Below are 15,094 nucleotides of genomic sequence, written 5' to 3'. Positions count from 1 at the left end.
CCTGTCGAGTCCGTACTGACCAGCGATTCCCCTGTACACTGGTTCCATCCTAGACACCAGGGACAACTCACAGAAGCCAATTAACTTACAAACATGCACATCTTTGGAATGTAGAAGGAATGTAGAAGTGCACCTGGGGAAAACCCACACGGTGACAGGAAGAACGTAAAGCATTCTGTGCAGGCACCACCTTTAGTCAGGGTTGAAGCCGGATATCTGGCACTGTAAGGCAACGTCTCCAGCGTTGCACCACAGTGCCACCCATGTACAGACAGCACCCATAGTCAGGATTGAACCTGGGCCTCTTGCGCTGTAAGGCAGCAACTCTACTGCTGCGCCACCATGCCACAAACCTTGCTTTACCTTCTGCAGGTACTGCCTGACCTGCTGAGGTTTCCCAACACTTTCACTTTTCTCATTTCTAGCAAAATAATCTGAAATCTAAGATATCTGAAGTGTTGACAAAATGGAGAGAGGCGAATGAAGGGGACGTCTGGGTGGAACGGAGGGAAACCTCCTCCCAGTAACAGGCAGTCCCTTTGATCTCTCCATCAGTTACGTACTTCCTTGCAGCTTTCATTTCTAAATTCTCATACTTCTGAAGAAAGGTAATCAATCGGAAGCATTAACTGCTTCTCTCTCCACAGATGCTGCCTAACCTGCGCACGACATCAGCAATTTTAGTTCCTCCTTTTTGTTCCTCTTAAGAGCTAGATAGAGCTCTTAAGGATAGCGGAGTCAGGGGGTATGGGGAGAAAGCAGGAACGGGGTACTGATTGAAAATGATCAGCCATGATCACATTGAATGGCGGTGCTGGCTCAAAGGGCCGAATGGCCTCCTCCTCCACCTATTGTCTATTGTCCATAGCAGAGATAACGTTCCATTTAAAGTGTTATAGAACACTTTTCTTCTCCGTGGATTGTCACCTTGTGGTGGTGGAGAAGCTTGTGTGGTCCTGAGATCCTGAGAGCGATGCCGTCTGGAGCTACGCTCCTGGTAGGGTCACCCATGGCAGTAAGGTCGAGGGGGAGGTCCCTGACAAAGAGCAATCCAACCAAGACCTCAACGGTGCAACAGGCGGAGGGAGGATGACGGCTGACTTTAGTGGAGCGTCACAACGGCTGGGAAGGTGGATGGATGAAGGCAGCAGCAGAAAAGGGTCCCTGGATCCTGACCCAGATCTGTCAAGGACCGTGTGGTGGCTGTCTGTGCACCAGTCTCCCCACGTTAAACAAAGTCACGCACAGGCGTCCGACCCTATGGAGAGGACAGTCACACTCGCTTCCAGTGACCGTCGATGAACAAATGTGCCAAGTCGAAGTTAATGACTACAGTCCAGGTAAGGTTTAAGATATCTGGCACTTTGTAATTAATATAAAAGTATTCTCAAAATGAGTTTGTTGAATAAAATAACGAGATGCATTATTCCATTAACTTTTCCTTTTACATTTCACTCACCTTCCACCCCATCAACGGGATACACCACTTGACACATCTTCCCCTCTCCACCCCTTTCCACCTTCTGCAGAGATCATTTCCTCTGTAACTCCCTGGTTAACTTGTCCCTTCCCATCCAAACCACCCCCTCCCCAGGTATTTTCCCATGCAACCACAGGCAACCTGTCCCTTTACCTCCTCCCTCAACTCTGTCCAAGGACCCCGACAGTCTTTTCAGGTGAAGCAGAGGTTCGCTTGCACCTCCTCCAACCTCACCTACTGTATCCGCTGTTCCAGGTGTGCACTCATATACATCGGCGAGACCAAGCGCAGGCTCGGCGATCGTTTCGCTGAACAACTCTGCTCAGTCCGCCTGAACCTTCCTGGTTGCTAAACACTTTAACTCCCCCTCCCATTCCCACACTGACCTTTCTGTCCTGGGCCTCCTCCATTGTCAGAGTGAGGCCCAGCACAAATTGGAGGAACAGCGCCTCATATTTCACTTGGGCAGCTTACACCCCAGCGGTATGAACATTGACTTCTCTAACTTCAAGTAACCCTTGCTTTCTCTCTCTCTCCATCCATCCCACTTCCCAGTTCTCCGACCAGTCTGACTGACCCCAATTACATTTTATCTCTGTATGCTTTGTTGTTACCTCCGAGCTAACAATAATCTATTCTACATTTTCCTTGATTTCCATGCCCTTTGATGTCTCATTTTCACACCTTCCACTTCCTTATCTCTCTGTCTCCCTCTCCCCTGACTCTCAGTCTGAAGAAGGGTCTCGACTGGAAACGTCACCCTTTCCTTCTCTCCAGTGATGCTGCCTGTCCCGCTGAGTTACTCCAGCATTTTGTGTCTATCTTCGGTTTAAACCAGCATCTGCAGTTCCTTCCCACACAGTGTGTTAACTTCTGTTTGTTTAACGCTGCTCTATGGAATGAAAGAGCACATGCAATGGGCTCTCCAGGAATTGAACTATTTTTGGAGATATGAAAACACATTAGATGCACACATCACTCATCCTACAGTGATTGTTGATGGGCTGAGAGAGAGGTACAAAGCCTGCTTGCTTTTGCCACTGTTATACATACCCCCTGACTTTGTAGCTTTAAATAAACTCAGTATTGATTGTCACACCTCACCCTCCATCTCCAGTCTCCCACTCCCCTGACTCTGTGAGAAGGGTCTCAATAGACAATAGACAATAGATAATAGGTGCAGGAGTAGGCCATTCAGCCCTTCGAGCCAGCACCGCCATTCAATGCGATCATGGCTGATCACTCTCAATCAGTACCCCGTTCCTGCCTTCTCCCCATACCCCCTCACTCCGCTATCCCTAAGAGCTCTATCCAGCTCTCTCTTGAAAGCATCCAACGAACTGGCCTCCACTGCCTTCTGAGTCTCGACCCGAAACGTCACCCATTCCTTCTCTCCAGAGATGGAGAGTTGAGTTACTCCAGCATTTTGTGTCTCTCTTCAGTTTAAACCAGCATCTGCAGTTCCTCCCAACACAACCTACAAACCTGTACTCCAGCATTGTATGGCTATCTTCAGTATTGATAACTTGTTGGTTGGATAATATCTTTGTATTGAATACAACTGTTACGATACTTGGAGATCTGAAATCAATCGCTGACTCATTGAAATTTCATCAGATGGGGGAATCAGACGTCATAATTCATGATATCCATGAAATAAGTCTCTTAGATAGACACATGAAGCTAGAGTAACTCAGTGGGACAGGCAGCATTTCTGGAGAGGAGGATTGGGTGACGTTTTGGGTCAAGACCCTTCTTCAGACTGAAGAAGTCTGAAGAAGGGTCTCGACCCGAAACGTCACCCATTCCTTCTCTCCAGAGATGCTGCCTGTCCCGCTGAGTTACTCCAGCTTTTTGTATTTATCTTCGGTTTAAATCAGTATCTGCTGTTCCCTCCTACAAATAAGCCTCTTGTTCATCCTATTTTGAAGTCTGCACAATTACATCACGGTCGCTTCTCAATGTTCTGAGCCATGAGAGAAACCTCATTTGTACTTACTGAGGACTGGTGCTTTGACTGGTTTTGGAGAGGAGCGTTTTGGAGATGATTCAGGTCGCGGGGCAACAGGCTGAACAGGCCGAGTCTGTTTCGCTGCTAATTTCTTTAAACTAGCTTGACGTTTTTCAATCATTTCGTAAACATTTTCAAGCTTTCCAAGAATTGTTTGCATTTTGGCCTGGAACAGAAATGAAGTATTAGAGTTGTTTGTTGCCTTTGCTTTCTCTTGGGAGTTTTCTGCCCGTCCCATATTTAGATTTTTTTCCTGTGCTATGTCGGCCCGTTGCGGACATTTCACCGTCCGGCGCAGCCTGGAACATGGCAACGACAACAGCCTGACCGCAGGAGAAGACGGCAGGGGAAGAGAAAAAGACATTCTGGCCTTCCATCACAGTGAGGAGGGGACTGGAGGAGACTCACTGTGATGGATGTTTCTTTTTGGGGGGTTTTGTGTTGGTTGGGGTTGTGTAATTTGCTTATTTTATTGCTCTTATTGTTGGACTGTGGGTGACGAAATTTCGTCCAAAAAACTTGTTTTTTGGATGACAAATAAAGATATCTTGAATCTTGAATCTTGAATCTTGAAGTCCTCAGAAGTCTATTTTGCACTAACAGCTTCCCCCAGCTCCCCCTTCAAAATTGTTTGTTATCATTAATAGAAGACTCTGCAGCGAATGATATATCCTGTTTTGCATTGTTTAACCAGAGCCAGGGGCCACAATCTAAGAATAAAGGGGAGACCATTTAAAACTGAGGTGAGAAAAAACATTTTCACCCAGAGAGTTGTGAATTTGTGGAATTCTCTGCCACAGAGGGCAGTGGAGGCCAATTCACTGGATGAATTTAAAAGAGAGTTAGATAGAGCTCTAGGGGCTAGTGGAATCAAGGGATATGGGGAGAAGGCAGGCATAGGTTCGATTGTGGATGATCAGCCATGATCACAATGAATGGCGGTGCTGGCTCAAAGAGCCAAATGGCCTCCTCCTGCACCTATTTTCCATGTTTCAATGTAACTCAAGTGATTCGCGTTTACCCTAATCTCTGAGGTAAGGAACAGCTCAAATTGTTTATGGAACTCCTCAGGGTTGGTCAGCTTGTGGTGAGCGGTGGTTTCGAGAAAGCCCTCGATATCTTGGAGGGCAGCCTCTGCTCCTTCCTGGGACTGGCATTTATCCACGGCCTGTGATGCCAGGAGATAGATCCCTGCTTCGCACCACTCCTTGGCCTGGGAAGAAAAGAAAATTAAATAACGAACAAAGGAATATCACCAAACAGTCATCTGTTTAATTGTTGAAGATTAGAGGCAGTAAATTACTCTATCCAGTTGCCTGTGGACGTCAAGTGATTTTCCAAGCACGTCGTTCTTTTTCTTCATTTCGTTGATGAAATCATCACATATTCGCCTGAGTTCATTGCACTTTGGTCGGATGGAATCGACGGCATAGTGGTTGCTTTGGATAAGCTGGTCCCCAAGTAGAGCTAAAGATTGTGCCTTTCCTAAGGATTCCTGCAAAGATGTGCAACATATAAAGTCACAGTCACGAGATGCAAAATTAAATTGTTTCAACGGATCTGCAGTTTTTTAAAAAGCCATGTGTCAGAAATTGAAAACTGTTGCCTATACGCTTCATGTTTTATGATACCAATTTTATCACTAAAATGAAGGATTTCTGGAATAACCCTCACCAAGATATGTAAGAATACCTGAAATTATGGAAATTATGTCTTTATTTACCTGTCAATGATATCTTTATTTTCAATGGTAGAAATCTCTTCCAAGAATATTGCAAAGAATTGAATTCTATATTTGTTTTGGTAAAGGTCTTTCATTTTGGTTTGCAAATATCCAGTCGGGTTTCCGAGAGACAAGAGAAATCTCCGGGTGACATTCACATGGGAAGCGATCCCTCTGAGAAACTCCCACCAGGTTCCGACCAACCGTGGATAACCTGGCGCCGTCTCAACAGACTGCGGACAGGCGTGGGGAGGGGCAAATCGAACGTGCTGAAGTGGGGATACACTGAAGATGCGGCAGACTGTGAGTGTGGACGGGGCCTCCAGACTATGGAACATCTCCTGAGCTGTGACATGCTGCATGACACACGCTCTGTAAAGGATCTTGCAGAGGCCAATGGCATGGCACTAACATTTGCTCACTATTGGCTAACAATTGTGTGGTGACATGAAATAAAAAACATAACTGGTTAAAGGGGAGCGTTTTCATTCCAGTTCTGGCAATCTGGTTGTTATTCTGGAAAGAAGAACGTTTGAGAAACACTTCCAAAACACTATGGCTGAGGTGGGATTTATATTTGAATAGGCATCATTGGAAGACTATAAACCACAACTTTATTTTTGAAAAGGATACAAATAAGATATTTTAAAGGAATGGAAAACGATAGATTTATTGCTTAGCAGTTGTACTTTCAGCTTTATTATCATGCAGTATTTGTAAGAAGTATAAAGACTGTTAATCAGTATTTTGAAATATTCAACCTGCTAACACAACAATTTTTTGTTCAAGTATAAAGATTTAGATTTAGATTTAGAGATACAGCGCGGAAACAGGCCCTTCGGCCCACCGGGTCCGCGCCGCCCAGCGATTCACGCACATTAACACTATCCTACACATACTGGAGACAATTTTTACATTTGCCTAGCCAATTAACCTACATACCTGTACATCTTTGGAGTGTGGGAGGAAACCGAAGATCTCGGAGAAAACCCACGCAGGTCACGGGGAGAACGTACAAACTCCATACTTAAATTTCCTTGCAGATGAAAGTAATTATGAATCTAGGACCTGCTTTTATCATAAAGGTATTATCATAACTGCTTTTGGCAAGCTTGAAATGAATGCTCACAATATTATGTGTAGGAAGGAACTGGAGATGCTAGTTTCAACCGAAGATAGGTACAAAAAGCTGGAGTAACTCAGTGGGTCAGGCAGCATCTCCGGAGAGAAGGAATAGGTGACGTTTCGGGTTGAGACCCTTCTTCAGACCAGACCTCTTCACAATATTATGCCGGTGATGTTGATATGTGGGATTCTAGACTACTAACTGAGGAAATAATTGGAATATGAAATAAATACTTTTCATCCTGGGATGGGTGGACATGTGAATGGTTAATTTGTGACGCAATGCCTATCCTGCAGTTTAAAACAAATTGTTGTTGTGATTTGCCATGGGATTAAAAAATGTAATCGGAGTAAATATGGGAAAGTTCATGTGTAAACTTTGAAGGTTGTATTAGTATCATTTACCTGCGCTTTCTCCTCTTGAAGTTTAAGTTCCTTTAGGAGGTGTTCCACACATGCTACGCTGTCTCCAATGTCAGTCAATGAAGCCTGTGTTTCCGTCAGACAATCCAAGGTGATCTTCACCTGCAAGCAGACAAAACGTTTATCCAAACTCCTACCCTCTACGGCCAGAATCTTTCAAAATCATGTTTGATTTTTCAGTGGCCATCAGTTGAGAACTCCAACCTTTGAGTTAGACAAAATATGTTTAGTATTTCAACAATATTATATGATTAGGTAAGATTGAATCTCATTTTAAAGCTAATACTATAACTTGCCAATAAAACCGAAGTTCCAATCATAGAAATGGGCAGGAGAAAAGGTTGATGCCAAATGCATTATGAAGGTTTAACATTTTATCTAAGTATGGATTTTCCAATATGTTGTAATAAAAACACAAAATGTATTTATTTTTAATAACTTTATTTTTCTAATACTCCATTGATACTCTACACCAGTGCTTCTTAAACTATTTCAGTGTCATTCATCCTTAAGTCTTTAAATTTCATTCTCCCTCGACTAAATGTTCTTATGTTTTTTGGTAATTTTTGTCTTATCCTCCCTGGTGTATAATTTTATATATAATTTATTTTGTCACATGAGCAAAAAACATAAACCAACTCATTTCTGGTGTGTTTATTTTATTCAACTTTTTGAACATCCAAAAAATATGTAAAGAAAACTAGGAGTGAAAAAAAAGAACTTTAATTACCACTGGAGTTGGAAAATCATTCTATTAGAATGATTAAAAAAAACATTCCAACGACTAAACACTGGGCTTCGGCCCCATCCGACCCTTTTGGGCTTTGATTTCATGGAAAAGTAATCTTTTCTTGGAAAACTAGCTCAAAAGACCATGGAGTATGTGATTTAATATATTATTATCCAACTAATATAACTTTCTATAACTCTCCCCGACGAAAGCTTACAATACCACCAAATATCAATAGACAATAGACAATAGGTGCAGGAGGAGGCCATTCGGCCCTTCGAGCCAGCACCGCCATTCAATGTGATCATGGCTGATCATTCTCAATCAGTACCCCATTCCTGCCTTCTCCCCATACCCCCTGACTCCACTATCCTTAAGAGCTCTATCTAGCTCTTATATAAGTATAATACAGCGACCCGTCACAGACCTATTTGCACTTTATACTGTTTTAACTGTTTCTAATTTTGTTTCTCTGGGTTGTCTAAATTTCTGTTGACTAGCTAATTAATTTATTGCATCGAATGGAGGTCGCATTCCCAATCTCGTTGTACCCCTGTACAATGGCAATAAAGATATATTGTATTGTATTGTATTGTACAGGTATTGTGGGCTGTCGGGCCTGTTCCTGTGAACCTGGAAAGGCTGTTTGGGTCCTTGGATGGAGTTGAGGGGGGAGGTAAAGGGACAGGTGTTGCATCTCGTGAGGTTGCAGGGGAAAGTGCCCGGGGATGGGGTGGTTTGGGTAGGAAAGGACGAGTGGACCAGGGAGTTACGGAGGGAAGATATGGCCAGTGGTGGGGTCCCGTTGGAGGTGACGGAAATGTTGGAGGATGATTTGTTCGATTCGCTGGCTGATGGGGTGGAAGGTGAGAACGAGGGGGATTCTGTCCTTGTTATGAATGGGGGGGAGGGGGAGCAAGAGCAGAGCTGTGGGATGTAGAGGAGACCCTAGTGAGAACCTCATCTATAATGGGAGAGGGGGACCCCTGTTTCCTGAAGAACGAGGACATCTCTGATGCCCTAGTGTGAATCAAGAATCTATCTCTGCCTTAAAAATATCCACTGACGGCGTCCAGGGCCTTCTGCGGCAATGAATTTCACAGATTCACCACTCTCTGACTAAAGAAATTCCTCCGCATATCCTTCCTAAAGGAACGTCCTTTAATTCTGAGGCTATGACCTCTAGTCCTAGACTCTCCCACTAGTGGAAACATCCTCTCCACATCCACTCTATCCAAGCCTTTTTCTATTTGGTAAGCTTCAATGAGGTCCCCCCTCGTTCTTCTAAACTCCAGTGAGTGCAGGCCCAGTGCCGTCAAACGCTCATCATAGGTTAACCCACTCATTCCAGGGATCATTCTTGTAAACCTCCTCTGGACCCTCTCCAGAGCCAGCACATCCTTCCTCAGATGTGGGGCCCAAAATTGCCCACGATACTTTAAATGCGTCCTGACCTCCTCCTGTCTGCTGGAAAGATAGGATCTAACCATCTCCATTTGATGATCAGTGGCTTTGCCATCTGCTCCATTGTCAATGGCCAATTGATCAGACACATAGATTGATTAGCCACATAAGTATGAGGCTACAATAGTTAGTTGGAGGCTACGAATCCTGTGACAATTTTCTCACTGACTCCAAAAGATTTTCTATGATGAACTTGAGTGAAAGTATCAGATTTCCAGCTAAAGCATTAGTTGAAAATTTAATAAGACAGATCTTTTTCTAAAGGCTATTATTTTTCAGGTCAATAGTTAACGGCATTCCACCTGCATAGGTGCGATGAAACCTCGAGACCAGTACAATTGCTGTTAAGTTCAACCTTATTATCCCACATATTATTTACGTTTTGCCGTACACTAACTGTACGTGATTCGTCTGTTCACAATTTCCTGTAAAATTAAATGTCAATGACGGATGACATTCAATCTTCCAGAGTGGCTTCATTGTAAGTTATCACATTTCAGTTCGCACTTCCAGGACAACACATTGACTCTTTGGGTTGGAGGATAAAACAAGGCGGCAATGTTGCTCAGGCAGCTGAACACAGTGCAAATAAAACATGAACAACAAGCATCATGCAAAGACCATAGGCTGCAATTAGAATGTTATGAGCAGAGAGAATAGATATCACAACACCAATATTTCCTTTGATAAGGATATTTAATTGGCTGGATCAAAACTAATTACTTGCATGGTTGACTCAGCAATTCAGAGCCAAAAGTCTATGCATACAATGCATGCAGGCCCTTCCTCTATATTGAACTTTATGTCCATAACACTTGGTATATTCGCAAGGATTCTGCTTTGATAAGAATACAGAATGTCACAAGTTATAGGAGTAGAATTAGGCCGTTCGGCCCATCGAGTCCACTCCACCATTCAATCATGGCTGATCTCTGCCTCCTAATCCAATTTTCCTGCCTTCACCCCATAACCTTTGACACCCGTTCTAATCAAGAATTTGTCTACCTCTGCCTTAAAAATATCCACTGACTTGGCCTCCACAGCCCTCTGTGGCAATGAGTTCCACAGATTAATTACCCTCTGACTAAAGAAGTTCCTCCTCACCTCCTTTCTAAAAGAGCGCCCTTTAATTCTGAGGTTATGACCTCTGGTCCTAGACTCTCCCACCAGTGGAAACATCCTTTCCGCATCCACTCTATCCATGCCTTTCATTATTCTGTAAGTTTCAATGAGGTCCCCCCTCAACCTTCTAAACTCCAGCGAGTACAGGCCCAGTGCTGTCAAACGCTCATCATTTGCTAACCCACTCATTCCTGGGATCATTCTTGTAAACCTCCTCTGGACCCTCTCCAGAGCCAGCACATCCTTCCTCAGATATGGAGCCCATATTTGCTCACAGCACTTGTCCTTGCATGTATATACTAAAACTCTCGTGTGTTATCTTGTTTGTGATTGAACTACAGCCTAACACGATAGCTTGACAATTTTAGGCCCACCTTATTCACCGTCATCGCTTTAATGGTAAAGCAAGTCGTTTTATTGAAATCGGTGTTATATTTTAAAAGTTATTCACATTTTAAAGTTTAAATCTATCTCCTATGGAGGGAGGAGGGAGGGAGGGAAAGGGGGAGGGAGGTGGATAAGGGGGGTTGAGGGGGATGGAGAGGGGGAAGCGAAAGGGGGGGAGGGGGAGGGGGATGGGGAGGGAGTGGGGAGAGGGTGCTGCACCAATGCAGGAGAGGTTTGGGCCCAACGGGTCCACTTGGTCTAGTTTATCATAAAGTTGGAACACAAACTTTCTCCAATCTTTCCTGAACATAAAACCTTTCATTAAAGGAAATAACATTCCAATAGACTCCAAAGACGTACAGGTATGTAGGTTAATTGGCTGGGCAAATGTAAAAATTGTCCCTGAGGTGTGTAGGATAGTGTTAGTGTGCGGGGATCGCTGGGCGGCATGGACCCGGTGGGCCGAAGGGCCTGTTGTGGCTCTAAATCTAAATCTGTATCTCTAAATGTTAATTCTATTTTAGCACTATTTAATACATTATCCTTTGCTATGGACTTAATTCTTCTTCGCTGCTCTAGATGTCAACTTCTCTACATCGGCGAGACCAAACGCAGGCTCGGCGATCGTTTTGCTCAACACCTTCGCTCAGTCCGCCTTAACCAACCTGATCTCCCGGTGGCTGAGCACTTCAACTCCCCCTCCCACTCCCAGTCTAACCTTTCTGTCATGGGCCTCCTCCAGTGTCATACTGAGGCCCACCGGAAATTGGAGGAACAGCACCTCATATTTTACTGGGGCAGCTTGCAGCCCAGCGGTATGAACATTGACTTCTCCAACTTTAGATAGTTCCTCTGCCCCTCTCTTCCCCCCCCCTCCCCCTTCCCAGTTCTCCCACAATATTCTTTCTTTGTCCCGCCCCCCTGACATCAGTCTAAAGAAGGGTCTCGACCCGAAACGTCACCCATTCCCTCTCTCCTAGATGCTGCCTGACCTGCTGAGTTACTCCAGCATTTTGTGATACCTTTGATTTGTACCAGCATCAGCAGTTATTTTCCTACACTAGATTCTTGATTGGTACGGGTGTCAGGGGTTATGGGGAGAAGGCATGAGAATGGAGTTAGGAAGGAGAGATAGATCAGCCGTGATTGATAAGCCATCATTCTGCTCCTATCACCTATGAAGTATGTACTTCTGTGTCAATTCTGAGTCAATGCTTTGATGCGTGTTGGTTTAAATATGACTTCATCTTTAGTGAGTTGCAAGTCAATCGAACACAGAAATCATCAGCAAACATTCTCCTCGAGGTAAAGGGAAGTTCAATGGTGATGCAGCACTGTGGGCCAAGGGACTTCCTGGAATTCAGATGAGTGCCCTTTGATCACTTCAACCATCTTCCTTTGAGCCACACAAAACTGCAGCCAGTTGAGACTTCCCCTTGATTATCGTCAACTTTGACCAGGATGTTTTAGACAATAGACAATAGACAATAGGTGCAGGAGGAGGCCATTCGGCCCTTCGAGCCAGCACCGCCATTCAATGTGATCATGGCTGATCATTCTCAATCAGTACCCCGTTCCTGCCTTCTCCCCATACCCCCTGACTCCGCTATCCTTAAGAGCTCTATCTAGCTCTCTCTTGAATGCATTCAGAGAATTGGCCTCCACTGCCTTCTGAGGCAGAGAATTCCACAGATTTACAACTCTCTGAGTGAAAAGGTTTTTCCTCATCTCCGTTCTAAATGGCCTACCCCTTATTCTTAAATTGTGGCCCCTGGTTCTGGACTCCCTCAACATTGGGAACATGTTTCCTGCCTCTAACGTGTCCAACCCATTAATAATCTTATATGTTTCGATAAGATCCCCTCTCATCCTTCTAAATTCCAGTGTATACAAGCCTAGTCGCTCCAGTCTTTCAACATACGACAGTCCCGCCATTCCGGGAATTAACCTAGTGAACCTACGCTGCACTCCCTCAACAGCAAGAATATCCTTCCTCAAATTTGGAGACCAAAACTGCACACAGTACTCCAGGTGCGGTCTCACTAGGGCCCTGTACAACTGCAGAAGGACCTCTTTGCTCCTATACTCAACTTTTGATGGTAAGGGAAGACATTTTCATCGCCTACTTTGAAATTTGGTATTTGGTAAACATTTGAATGCTAATTGAGGGGTAAGTATTGGATTCAATATAGGACAATTCCTATATTCTTAAAAAAAAGCTATGATATATTTTATGACCACCTGAGAGAGTAGAAATTACTTTCATTTAATTTGTCATCCAACTGTTGATACACCTTGTATTCCAGCAGTACCTACATGATGGGCTGTCCTGCCAGTCCACACCTCAGTACCTACATGATGGGCTGTCCTGCCAGTCCACACCTCAGTACCTACATGATGGGCTGTCCTGCCAGTCCACACCTCAGTACCTACATGATGGGCTGTCCTGCCAGTCCACACCTCAGTACCTACATGATGGGCTGTCCTGCCAGTCCACACCTCAGTACCTACATGATGGGCTGTCCTGCCAGTCCACACCTCAGTACCTACATGATGGGCTGTCCTGCCAGTCCACACCTCAGTACCTACATGATGGGCTGTCCTGCCAGTCCACACCTCAGTACCTCCATGATGGGCTGTCCTGCCAGTCCACACCTCAGCACTCAGATCATAAGGACGAAAGTGGCAACCTTATGCCTTTTGAGTGGTTCATTCCTGCCATTTCACGAGATTTAGTTTCGTTTAGAGATACAGCGCGGAAACAGGCCCTTCGGCCCACCGAGTTATCACTGACTACTGATCCCTGCACATTAACACTACCCTACACACACTGGGGACAACTTTACATTCATACCAAGCCAATTAACCTACAAGCCTGTACGTCTTTGGAGTGTAGGAGGAAAACAAAGATCTCGGAGAAAACCCACGCAGGTCACGGGGACAAACTCTGTACAGACGGCGCCCGTAGTCAGGATCGGACCCTGGTCTCTGGCACTGTAAGGCAGTAGCTCTACTACTACGCCACCATGCTGCCTGAGATAATGTGAGTAATTTAATATTTGAAATCTACACGAAGCAGCAAATAATAAATGTGCATGCTGAAAGGTACCTCACGGAAGTCTTGTTCAAAATGGCGAAGCTGGAGGCATTGTTCAAGTTTCAGATGGTGTTTGCACCAAAACTGGTCAAAGGCATTTTCCGTTTCATCCAGTTGCATGAGTAACCTATTACACAGAACTTTGCATGACAACAACATTCCAACATGAACAGCAATAGACAATAGACAATATCCCCTCTCATCCTTCTAAATTCCAGTGTATACAAGCCTAGTCGCTCCAGTCTTTCAACATATGACAGTCCCGCCATTCCGGGAATTAACCTGGTGAACCTACGCTGCACGCCCTCAATAGCAAGAATATCCTTCCTCAAATTTGGAGATGAAAACTGCACACAGTACTCCAGGTGCGGTCTCACTAGGGCCCTGTACAACTGCAGAAGGACCTCTTTGCTCCTATACTCAACTCCTCTTGTTATGAAGGCCAACATTCCATTGGCTTTCTTCACTGCCTGCTGTACCTGCATGCTTCCTTTCAGTGACTGATGCGCTAGGACACCCAGATCTCGTTGTACGTCCCCTTTTCCTAACTTGACACCATTCTGATAATAATCTGCCTTCCTATTCTTACCACCAAAGTGGATAACATCACACTTATCCATATTAAACTGCATCTGCCATGCATCCGCCCACTCACACAACCTGTCCAAGTCACCCTGCAACCTCATAGCATCTTCCTCACAGTTCACACTGCCACCCAGCTTTGTGTCATCTGCAAATTTGCTAATGTTACTTTTAATCCCTTCATCCAAGTCATTAATGTATAATAAATGTGCAAGATAAAATATACAGTGAATTATTACATACTTTCAAACTCTAGGTTAAAATGAAGTTTCCAATATAAAATAATGAATATAATTAAAAGCTGGTTTAAAAAATATTTAAATGCAAGTAAAAACACCATATTTCTGTCATCTGCCCTGGGTTTTATCAATGATCTTGCAACGCATCTAAAGCACCATTTGTGCAGGAAGGAACTGCAGATGCTGGTTTACACCGAAGATAAACACGAAATGCTGGAGTAACTCAGCGGGACAGGCAGCGTCTCTGGAGAGAAGGAATGGGAGATGTTTCGGGTCGAGACCCTTCTTCAGGCTGAGAGTCGGGGGGAAGGAGTCTATAGGTGTGGAAGGGAAAGGTGTGAAAGCACTGTTTAATTGATCTAAGTACATGATGTGCTGAGGTTGGGTTGTGTTGGGGTGGAAATTCATCAAAATATTTGCAGGTAATCCCAGCCCATGATCTCCTGGAAAGCACACAAGAACACAAGAAAGCACACAAGGACACCTGTTTGATAAACAGCAGGATCATCTTTGGCTTTGATCCCTATATTGTTTGAGATGCCAATTAACACAAACCATATGGCATCGCATATCATGAATATTCCATCTTGACTAGGTGGCTGATATTACTTAGCAGTTGTGAATTGTTTTTTAAAATAAAATTGTGCCAACTGAACCAAATTTCACTAATGTTTTTAAATGAGGCGGGAAAGATATTTTCATTTAAAAGAA

The 15,094-nt window shown here is 44.3% G+C and overlaps 1 protein-coding gene across 4 annotated transcripts in view; it reads right to left on the bottom strand.

Annotated features, from left to right (window-relative positions):
- mcf2l2 (MCF.2 cell line derived transforming sequence-like 2) overlaps positions 1-15,094 on the bottom strand; it is a 327,596-nt gene that overhangs the window by 156,046 nt on the left and 156,456 nt on the right. For all 4 annotated transcript variants that reach the window (XM_078410194.1, XM_078410198.1, XM_078410195.1 and 1 more), the window contains exons 9-13: positions 13,575-13,689; positions 6,745-6,864; positions 4,795-4,986; positions 4,513-4,704; positions 3,480-3,657 (exon numbers count right to left, since the gene is read on the bottom strand). In XM_078410194.1, coding sequence (XP_078266320.1) covers positions 3,480-3,657; positions 4,513-4,704; positions 4,795-4,986; positions 6,745-6,864; positions 13,575-13,689 — 797 coding nt within the window. The remainder of the gene's footprint in view (positions 1-3,479; positions 3,658-4,512; positions 4,705-4,794; positions 4,987-6,744; positions 6,865-13,574; positions 13,690-15,094) is intronic.

This window comes from Rhinoraja longicauda, chromosome 13, assembly GCF_053455715.1.
Source record: "Rhinoraja longicauda isolate Sanriku21f chromosome 13, sRhiLon1.1, whole genome shotgun sequence".
Classification (NCBI taxonomy): Eukaryota; Metazoa; Chordata; class Chondrichthyes; order Rajiformes; family Arhynchobatidae; genus Rhinoraja; species Rhinoraja longicauda.
Note: the sequence above shows the minus strand (reverse complement) of the source record. Positions and strands in the feature narration are given on the sequence as shown.